At 40.1% G+C, this 11,302-nt stretch overlaps 1 protein-coding gene across 1 annotated transcript; it reads right to left on the bottom strand.

The window, feature by feature from the left end:
• Positions 1 to 139: 139 nt before the first annotated feature.
• On the bottom strand, positions 140 to 9,691 carry C3AR1 (complement C3a receptor 1). Its single transcript, XM_005908313.2, has 2 exons — positions 9,477 to 9,691; positions 140 to 3,538 (listed from the first exon to the last, which is right to left on the bottom strand). Exon 2 carries the CDS (start codon positions 3,525 to 3,527, stop codon positions 2,082 to 2,084), a length of 1,446 nt encoding a protein of 481 aa, XP_005908375.1. The 5' UTR covers positions 3,528 to 3,538; positions 9,477 to 9,691; the 3' UTR covers positions 140 to 2,081.
• Between the last annotated feature and the right edge of the window lie 1,611 nt (positions 9,692 to 11,302).

The raw sequence follows: 11,302 nt of genomic DNA, 5'->3' as shown, positions 1-11,302 counted from the left end.
CAGAAAACTAGCTAATCATCATTACAGCAAGCCTACAGCTACCCACTATGAGGTTTATTTGCTGTATGTTTAGAGATTATGATATATCCTGAATGTCAGTTAAAAGGATCCATGAATCTCTGAGCCTTGCAAGGAACTGTGGAGAAAGAAAGCATTTATTCACATCAAATATATGAGCAGATTAAATTGGAAAGTAGCATGACAAATCACATCATCTTGGATATCATTATTGCACAAGTGAGAGCATTCCTAATGATTTGAAAATTTTCCACATAGCACTTTATACCTCATTTGTAGTCCAGACCCTCCCCTCCACCACTTAACAAGGAACAGTGCTTTGCAAGTCTAAAACATCTCATTTTCTATGTTTCAGGTTAAATCACTGGGCTCAGATGAGGTTAAGTTGTAGTACAAACAAACCTGAAAATGTAGAGGCTTAATATCCATACATAAAACTTCATATACAGAAAAAAACGAGAAGGTGATGGGGTTGGAGAATGCTTTTTTAAAAATGAAAGAAGCGTGGTTGGAATGGATCAGCAAAGTAGCAGAAAATGTGTGCTTGTGAACAAATTAAAGGATGATGGTTAATGAATATTGGGATGCTGCATAAACACAAAATATGAAGGAGTTTAGAAAAAATTCTTCCTCTTCCAAAACAAAAAGACATTTATCATGTACAAAAACTAGCATCATAAGGTCATGACTTAGAAATATGATGGGAAATTTCAGAAAGAATATCTCAGATTGTGGTTTCAAGGGTTATCTCTGGGAAGTGGGAGTAGGAGGAAGGAGAAGCTGGCCAGAGTGGGGCAGGAAACCTCTTAGATTTCATTATGAGCATTGGTTTCTCTTTAAAAAACTGTGTGCATGTATTACATTGGTAAAGATAAAGATTAATTAAACCCCAGATACATCTGATAATTTTAGTGTGAAAAATACACATCTACAGTCATGTTTTTAGGAGTTGGATGGGTAACAAGCCCAGAGGGTACTCAGCTATTTTGCAGTGAATTCAAGAATAGTTGCCTCATCTTCTACTCTTTGTCCTTTTGTTTTAAATAAGTTTCTTGGGAAGTAGTGAGAGCAAATGAGTCATTTGCGTGTTATGAAAGTATTGGTTATTAGAGGCAAAAAGCCTGGAAGAAGATTTCGAGGCAGGAGAGAAGTAAGGGAATTAAGGAGCTTAAGAAAAAGAATGAAAGACAGATGCTTCTATCAATAAGCAGTTAGAGCAAACAAACGGAGGAGCCATCTGCCCAAACTGTGACTTATATACCGTTTCATGAGAAAGTTCTTAGGTGCCCTAAGTAGTCTTTACACAATGGATGCTTATTCAGCTGAAATGAAGGCAACTCAGAATTCCTGTGTCCTGTATCCAAAAAATTCCAAGTAGCAGGCATCTGGCATTGTACTCTGCTCCCAACTTAGTCTCATAACTCCTTGTTTGTTTGTGTTTCACATGTTGCACCAACTTTATTCAGAAACAGTCCTTTTAGAGCTGTTCCTTGTTTTTATAGACTTTTTCTTTTTGCACCTTTTTTTTTTTTTCATTTAAAACCATCACCACTGCCATCACCCCAACAAAGCCATTGAATAAAAGATTATCTTTCACTCAGGGAGCACAGGAAGAAATGGTTTTAAATTGAATCAGGAAGGAAATTTAGAAAATATTTGACATTGGAAATATTATTATTTTCTTTTGAAACATCATTTTTAAGCAGACTGCATTCTCATTTATCTCACGTGCTTTTGTTTGGGATTGAAATAAACTATCTTTACAGTGATTCCCAAGTTTAGCATTCATCAGAAACAAGAGAGCTTGTGCAAACACTCTTGGGACCCCACTCCCAGAGATTCAGGTTCAGCCAGCCTGCAGGGGGAAGGGCTGGAGAGTTTGTACTTCTGACAACTTTCAAGGTGATGCTCATGCCCCTTGTCTGGGACCACGCTTTGAGAACCTCCAGATGGATTCTTTGACGGTCTCTGCAAGAACCCCGCTGCTCCCCATCTCGCCTGTCTTTTAAGAAACACGTTGCATTCGCCTAAGAACCTCTGCTTAGGTCAATGGCTCCATGTTTTCATACAACTGTACTGATACTGTTTCTTTCGAAAGAGGTTTTGTTTTGGGGGCAGCTGGTAGAGTGTGTCACGTCCTCACTGAAAGCTGCCTCCAGAATTCCCTGCATGGACTGTCTTGCTTTTCTCCTAAAGTCCTTTCCCAGGAGAGCATAGAGGAATGGATTGAAGCAACTATTGGCAGATGCTAGAGCAAGAGACACATGGTCCCAGGACAACAGAGATTCCCCAGAGGGAGTGTCTGGGTCAGTAAACAATAAGAGGACTCCAACAATGTGGTACGGAGCCCAGCAGACAAGGAAGACAACCACCACCACCATAGCCACTCTCAAGAGTTTGCTCCGAGACTTGGTGAAGCGGCTCCGACGCATTTTTAAGATAATGAGGCTGTAACAGGCCACCATGATGATAAAGGGCAACAGGAAACCCACCACTAGCCTACTGATGGTTATGGCTACCTGGGGTGTTGGCACTTGATGATCATATGCAAACTGGCCGAAATAATCATCCTGGAAACCTTGTGATAGCTCAGATGTGTATAACGAATCACTGGAGGCATTAGAAAAAAACTCTAAATCAGCAGGGAGAAAAGAATTTGAGTTCTCCAGGGGGTGAGTTCTGTGATCTTCAATGGGAAAGTCACTGGAGAGTGTAGCTGAGACTTTATCAGCAGACTGAAACAAATCATAATGTGGTTGTTGAACAGATAATCTAGCTGAATTCATAGGGAGTGAGTCTCTAGAAGTTCTTTGAAATTCTTGGGAATGGAGGCCAGTGGTGGCTGCCCAAGGCCGATCCTTGGTTTGCGAAGAGAAGGAATCTAACCTGTCATCCATTTCTCCAGGCGGATAGTTGTCAAAAGACCCGTTTTCCAATAGATCATAGGTGAAGTCTGGATAATCTAATGAGCCATAGTGACCAAAATTGTAGCTACACATACTCTGGTTGTCTATAGTGAACGTTTCCCGATATACAAACACAGGTATGCACATTACCAAAGCCACCACCCAGATACAACCACAGATAGTGCAGGCTGTTCCCACGTTGCGATGATTCTGGCACCAGATTGGCCTGAGTACCAACAGACAGCGGTCCAGGCTAATGGTGGTCAGCAAGAAGACGCTGGCAAACATGTTGAGGATGATGATGGAGGGGATGAGCTTGCATAGGAACCAGCCGTAGGGCCAGTGTCCTTGGAGAACCAAGTGGACCAGGGAGAAGGGCAGGGAGAGGCAGCAGATGAAGTCAGCCAAGGTGAGATGGAGAAACCAAACTGTGTTCACTGTCTGTTGCATCTTTAGGCCAGCCACCCACAGAACCAGCCCATTGCCTGGCAACCCCAGTAGGAAAGTGATGCTGAGGATGACCATGGAGAGAATTATGTGGGGTTCATCCCAGGGCTGTGAGTGTAGGTCAGTTGAATTGGTCTCAGCAGAGAAAGACTCCATTGCTCCAACTTCTGTAAAAATATAAACAAAAATATTAAAACTAAAAAAAAAAAATGCATATTCATAGAATTCTAACTTAAAGATGGAGAGCCACAAAGACCCTAACACTGGTTTATTTTATATTCCTTAACTTCACACTGGATTACTCAAAAACATACTCTGAAAGACAATGTAAAATCTACTGTACTGACATAGAGAACAGACTGTGGTTGCTGAGGAAAAGGGGAGTATTGGGAGTTTGGGATTAGCAGATGCAAACCAGTATATATAGGATAGTTAAACAACAAGGTCCTACTGTATAGCACATGGAACTGTATCCAACATCCTGAGATAAACCATAATGGAAGAGAATATGAAAAATTCTGAATTTTTCAGAATATGTATGCAGAATATGTATAACTGAGTCACTTTGCTTTACAGCAGAAATTAACACAATATGGTAAATCAACTATGTGCTGTGCTAAGTCGCTTCAGTTGTGCCCGACTCTTTGCGACCCTATGGACTGTTAGCCCTCCAGGCTTCGTCCGTCCATGGGATTCTCCATCGAAGAATAGTGGAGTGGACTGTCATGCCCTCCAGATTGTCATGCCCTTCTCCCAGGAATCTTCCCTACCCAGGAATCAAACCCATATCCTTAAGTCTCCTGCATAGGCAGGTGGTTCTTTACCACTAGCACCACCTGGGAAGCCCTTGATTTCCTTACGACCTATCATTGCTTTCTTATTTGTTTTTTATGAATATACCTTGGGTAAAATAGCTTGATTATTATAGAAACAGAAATAATTCATGAAGAAAATTGGAAAACATAAACAAGCAAAAATAAGAAAATAAAAACATACCACTAGTCAGTGATTACTCTTAAATATCTTTTTTAAAAAATATTTTTATTTATTTGGCTATGTCAGGTCTTAGTTGCATGTGGGATCTTTAGTTGCAGCATGTGGGATTTAGTTCCCTGACCAGGAGTTGAACCCGGGCCTCCTGCATTGGGAGAGCAAAGTTGTATCCACTGGATACTACTGGTGGGCTGGTGGGCCCTGGTGCCTGGTGGGCTGCACTGGTGGGCTGCCTGGTGGGCTGCCTGGTGGGCCCTGGTGCCTGGTGGGCTGCACTGGTGGGCTGCCTGGTGGGCTGCCTGGTGGGCCCTGGTGCCTGGTGGGCTGCTCCAGGGAATTCCCACACTTTTAGTACCTTAATTTACATTTTTCTGGATCTTTATTCACATTCATATGTGTGTACTATATGTATATATATTTTTTATTAAGAAAAATTTAATGAAATTAGATTACACTGTGCATACTGGTATTTAAATTGTTCTAATTGTGGTGAAATACAGTGGCTCAGTTGGTAAAGAATCCATCTGCAATGCAGGGGATGTGAATTTGATCACTGGGTGAGGAAGGTTCCCCTGGAGAAGGGAATGGCAACCCACTCCCGTATTCTTGCCTGGAAAATCCCATGGACAGAGGAGCCTGGAGGGCTACAGTTGGCTTGCAGTGAGTCAAACATGACTGAGCGACTAAACCACCACCACCACATGTAACAAAATTTACCATCTTAACCATTTTTAAGGGTACAGCTCAGTAGTGTTGGGTTTTTTACATTATTGTACAATTTCTAGAACTTTCTCATCTTGTAAAGCTGAAATTCTCTATCTTTTAAAAAACAGTTCCTCACTTCCCTTTCCCTGAAGTCCATGGCAATCACCAGCCTACTTTTGGTTTCTGTGCGTTTAACTACTCTTAGTTGTTCAGTCGCTCAGTCCTGTGCAACTCTTTGCAACCCCATGGACTACAGCACACCAGGCTTCCCTGTCCTTCACCATCTCCCAGAGCCTGCTCAAACTCATGTCCATTGAGTTGGTAATGCCATCCAACCTTCTCATTCCCTATCATCCCCTTCTCCTCTTGCCTTCAATTTTTCCCAGCATCAGAGTCTTTTCCAATGAATCAGATCTTTGCATCAGGTGGCCAAAGGATTGGAGTTTCAGCTTCAGCATCAGTCCTTCCAATGAATATTCAGGACTGATTTCATTTAGGATTGACTGGTTTGATCTCCTTGCAGTCCAAGTGATTCTCAAGAGTCTTCTCCAACACCACAGTTCAAAAGCATCAATTCTTCGGTGCTCAGCTTTCTTTATGGTCCAACTCTCACATCCATACAATGACTACTGGAAAAACCATAGCTTTGACTAGATGGACCTTTGTCAGCAAAGTAATGTCTCTGCTTTTTAACATTCTGTCTAGGTTGGTCATAGCAAGCGTCTTTTAATTTCATGGCTGCAGTCATTGTCCGAAGTGATTTTGAAACCCAAGAAAATAAAGTCTGTAACTGTTTCCATTATTTCCCCATCTATTTGCCAAGAAGTGATGGAGTCGGATGCCATAATCTTCATTTTTTTGAATGTTGAGTTTTAAGCCAGCTTTTTCACTTTCCTCTTTCACTTGCATTAAGAGGTGCTTTAGTTCCTCTTTGTTTTCTGCCATAAGGGTGATATCATCTTCATATCTGGGGTTATTGATATTTCTCCCAGCAATTCTGATTCCAGCTTGTGCTTCACCCAGCCTAGGTTTTCGCATAATGTACTCTGCATATAAGTTAAATAAGCAGGGTGACAATACACAGCCTTGATGTACTCCTTTTCCTATTTGGAACCAGTCTGTTGTTCCATGTCCAGTTCTAACTGCTGCTTCTTGACCTGCATACAGGATGCAGGTAATGTGTCTGGTAGTTCCATCTCTTGAATTTTCCACAGTTTCTTGTGATCCACACAGTCAAAGGCTTTGGCATAAAGCAGAAGTAGATGTTTTTCTGGAATTCTCTTGCTTTTTCTATGATCTAATGGATGTTGGCAATTTGATCTCTGCTTCCTCTGCCTTTTCTAAATCCAGCTTGAACATCTGGAAGTTCTCGGTTCACATACTGTTGAAGCCTAGCTTGAAGGATTTTGAACATAAATTTGCAAGCATGTGAAATGAGTGCAATTGTGCTGTAGCCTGAACATTCTTTGGCATTGCCCTTGTTTGAAATTGGAATGAAAACTGACCTTTTCCAGTCCTGTGGCCACTGCTGAGTTTTCCAAATTTACTGGCATATTGAGTGCAGCACTTTCACAGCATCATCTTTTAGGATTGATTACTCTAGATCCCTTGTATAGATGGAATCCTACAGCATTTGTCTTTTTGTGACTGGCTTATTTCACTTGGCAAAATGTCGTCAAGGTTCATCCATGTTGTAGTGTGTGTCAGAATTCTCTTCTTTTTTAAGACAATAATATTCCACTCTATGTGTGTACCACATTTTATTTATCCATTCATCTGTCAATGGACATTGGAGTTACTTCCACATTTTAGCTATTGCAGATGCTACTGCTATGAACGTGGGTGTAAACGCATATTGTTTTATATAAACTGCTTTCTTTGATCACTTTTATCACTTAGCAGTCCCCATATTTACAGTAAGACTTACCTTGATGAATATTCAGACTTCATCCTTTTTTTCCCGCTATCCCCAAAATATCCCTTATAGCTGATTTGTCAACAATTGTATCCAGTTAAGGATCACACTTTGCATCAGGATATTTCTTAAGCCTTTTAATTTAGCAGCTTCTCTTTTTCAAGGATACTGGTTTGTTTTGGGGTCTGTGTTCTCACCAGTTACTTCTTAACCCTTTGTAATTAGTCTTCTATCCCATTACTCTGCTAAAACTACCTCTAGAGAGTAAATACAAGCATCTTTTTCTCTATCTTTATCCTCCACAATATCTCTATTACTTTACATTGGCTTCTTATCACTCTCTTTCTCTTGGCCTCTGTGACATAACTCTTCCCTAATTTTCTTTTCTTTTTTTTGGCTGTGCTGGGTCTTCGCTGAATAATGTGGGCTCTGTGGTTGTGGCTCATGGGCTTAGCTGCCCTGTGGCACGTGGGATCTTAATTTTGCGACCAGGGATTAAACCCACCTACCCTGCATTGGAAGGCAGATTATTAATCACTGGACTGCCAGCGAAATTCCTGTAATTTTTGACATTCCTGTAAACATACCTTACTTTATAGCTTTCCTGAACAACTCACTATTCCAAGTCAATGCCATTTTCTTACCTTGGCGACTGCTGTTCACTTCTGTCTGGAATGCTGTTCTCTACCTTAACCTCCTCTTTCCTCCATTCTTAATCACTATCTGTTGAAATCCTAGTTATGCTGAAATCCTAGTCATTCTTCAAGATCAAGCTCAAGTATATTTTCCTTGAAACCTCTCTTATAATCCCAATCATAATTTACTTCTTCAGCCTCCTAAATTTTGTGTGTGTATGGTGGGGTTTGAACCACTTTTTGTATTCTCTGGGCAACGTGCCTTTTGTTCTGCATTACAATTATTTTCATGGCTGTCTTGTCTATTATTCTAGCCTTAAGTTTCATAATGGTAAAAAAATATCTTATTTCTAAATGCTTGCTCCACAGAATTTAGCACAATGCTTTGTAAGACGTAAGGATTAAAGATTACTTGAATGGATGGATGCTCATACTTGGGGTTTCTTTTCTTTTTCTATTAAATAAAAATTTTAATTCTTATTTGTTTAATTCGATAAGGATGCTATCTCTTCTAACTTCCTTTTTTTTGTTTTCCAGTTCCCAATTCTTGTTGGCTATAACAGCATTTTATGTTTCCTTTGGTAGAAACCCAGAATACCATATGACTTGTTCTGCTGAGTTGACTAAATGCTAGCATAGGGATTAGCAGAAGTTAAAATAACAAAACAAAATAACAAAAAAGAAGAAGTGCTTCCCATTCTCCATTCTGTAGCCTTGCTTATTCTAATATTCGAGGCCTGTCAGGTTCACTTCCTTTGCTTTTGTGCATGGCAGCTACCTTGACCACCTGTCCTACACACATATTCACACATCAATTCATAAAATATAGAGAGATGGAGAGAGTTCAAGGGCTGAAAAGAAAGTTAGCAATTATTTCTTCTTATTTCTATTTTTATAGTTTTGGACACTGAAACTCAACAAATTAGGGGACTTTTACATAGTCACAACTAGGAGTGATCTCAAATCCTAGGTCCAATTACTATCAGGCCAAAACTCTTTTTACTACAAATAATCACATAACAGAAAAGCCTTTGGTATTGCTAATAGAGAAAGGCATCAAGAGCAGCACAGTAATAAAGAATAATAAGTAAATAATAAAGATTGAAAAGAGAAAAATTCTAATGCAAAGAAACTGAATCATCTGGCATACTATACTTTAAATATCATATTTTGCAATGAAAGTGTATCTGAATCAGAATCTTAAAAATCTTTCAGTTCAAGGTAACTTTTTATATTTCTCCAAGTGTTTGGTTGAAAGGTACCTCTCTTTCTATTTTTTTTAAGTTTTCAATACGAAATTGGTTTTGGTTGAAAAGTAACTCTCTCTATATACATATTTTAAATTTTCAATACTGAATTGACCAATCAGAATTAAAAAGATAAGTAAAATCCTGAAACTAAAATTCAGCTATAATAGGGAAAGAAAAGTAGATACCAGAATCAAATACTAATAACAGGATGACAGAATCAGTAGCAATAAAGAATGTGGAAAAAAATAAAAGAGAAAAAGAGCGAAATGAAATAGAAAAAATATATATATTAAGAAAAATACATAATCACTGATTTGGAAAATGGAATTATTGGGAAAAGCTGGAATCAAAGATCAGAAGGAGAAACAGCCAATTTAAGAGCAGGGAAAATGATGTAAAAATTTAATATTAGTTCCGGAATGAAATGTAAACAGCAAAGATAAATAGAACATGGAATAGTTAGAAAAAGAAAAAGGTGGACATGGGAATAAAGCAAAAGAAATAACAGTTGGGGAAAGAAGGGGGAATAGAAAATAATGACCTTCAAACCATTATCTAAAGAGAACAAGCTGGGCATAAATCATCAGGTGCATCTAGATTTCCTTACCAAAAACCCGAGATAATAGCTGAAGGCTTCTGCATAGGTCTGGAGGTCCCCACTTGTCCCGTCTGGTCCCCGCCCTTGACCACAGTCAAGTCCTGAAGTACAGTTAGGAACTTTGATGAGCGCCTCCTCTTTCCTCTCTCCGTTTCTGATGATAAACCAAACCCAACACTTTCCACTACCATCTGACTCCACAGGAAGAGTTTCAAAGTGAGTCATTTCTGAATGTCTCAGATAAGAAAAGTTAAAAAACAGAAGCGGAAGAGCATGGTTCTCAGAAGTTTTCAGCAGTACAGAGCATGGTTAGAGAAAGCACTTTTATACATGAGCTTCCCACTTGATAGGGTTTTGCTTTTTTGTTTTGTTTTAGAAAATGGTCCAGTGGTATATGAATGTGGGTGAGGAGTAACTAAGGGGAATGACCCTCAAAACCCCATGTAATAAATCTCAACCAACATCTCTTATACGCTTAGTATGTGTCAAGGAATGTATCATGCAAAAATCAGAGTTTTTTGTATCATGCAAAAAACTATATTCTTATTTCTAGAGAGTCACAATCTGGTGTGAATATGCACCTATACAACAACAACAAAAAATGCTGTAATACAATCCAGACCATAATGATAGAAGTAGCAGCAGAAGTAAAATACTGAATAGTAGAAAATAACAGGGGTGTATTTAGCCAGGGGCAATCTAGGAACGTAGAATTAAGATCTGGGCAGGTCCTTCAAGAATTATGGGATTTCTCTCAAAAGAGGTGACAAACTATTTTACTTATTTATTTATTTGACTGCGCTGTGGCATGTGAGCTCTTAGTACCCCAACCAGGAATCGAACCTGTGACCCCTGTAGTGGAACCTCCAGGGAATTCCTAGTGACAAGCTGTTTAGAATGTTTAAATGGCACACAGTGGCATCTGGCCCCATCACTTCACGGCAAATAGATGGGGAAACAGTGGAAACAGTGGCTGACTTTATCTTTTTGGGCTCCAAAATCACTGCAGATGGTGACTACAGCCATGAAATTAAATGGTGCTTACTCCTTGGAAGGAAAGTTATGATCAACCTAGACAGCATATTAAAAAGCAGAGACATTATTTTGCCAACAAAGGTCCGTCTAGTCAAGGCTATGGTTTTTCCAGTAGTCATGTATGGATGTGCTGCTGCTGTTAAGTTGCTTCAGTCCTGTCCGACTCTGCAACCCTACAGACGGCAGCCCACCAGGCTCCCCCGCCCCTGGGATTCTCCAGGGAAGAACACTGGAGTGGGTTGCCATTTCCTCCTCCAATGCATGAAAGTGAAAAGTGAAAGTGAAGTCATTCAGTCGTGCCCGACTCTTAGCGACCCCATGGACTGCAGCCCACCAGGCTCCTCTGTCCATAAAGAAAGCTGAGCACTGAAGAGTTGATGCTTTTGAAATGTGGTGTTGGAGAAGACTCTTGAGAGTCCCTTGGACTGCAAGGAGATCCAACTAGTCCATCCTAAAGGAGATCAGTCCTGGGTGTTCATTGGAAGGATTGATGTTGAAGCTGAAACTCCAAAACTTTGGCCACCTGATGCGAAGAGCTGACTCATTTGAAAAGACCCTGAAGCTGGGAAAGATAGAGGGCAGGAGGATAAGTGGACGACAGAGAATGAGATGGTTGGATGGCATCACTGACTCAATGGACATGAGTTTGGGTAAACTCTGGGAGCTGGTGATGGACAGGGAGTCCTGGTATGCTGTAGTCCATGGGGTCACAAAGAGTCGGACACGACTGAGCAACTGAACTGAACTGAACTGAGTCACCTTGCTATGAAAATTTGAGGTAATTAGAATTATATTCTCCC

This window comes from Bos mutus, chromosome 5, assembly GCF_027580195.1.
Source record: "Bos mutus isolate GX-2022 chromosome 5, NWIPB_WYAK_1.1, whole genome shotgun sequence".
NCBI classification, from domain to species: Eukaryota; Metazoa; Chordata; class Mammalia; order Artiodactyla; family Bovidae; genus Bos; species Bos mutus.
The sequence above is the reverse complement of the archived record's forward strand: the minus strand, read 5'-3'. Positions and strand labels throughout refer to the sequence as shown.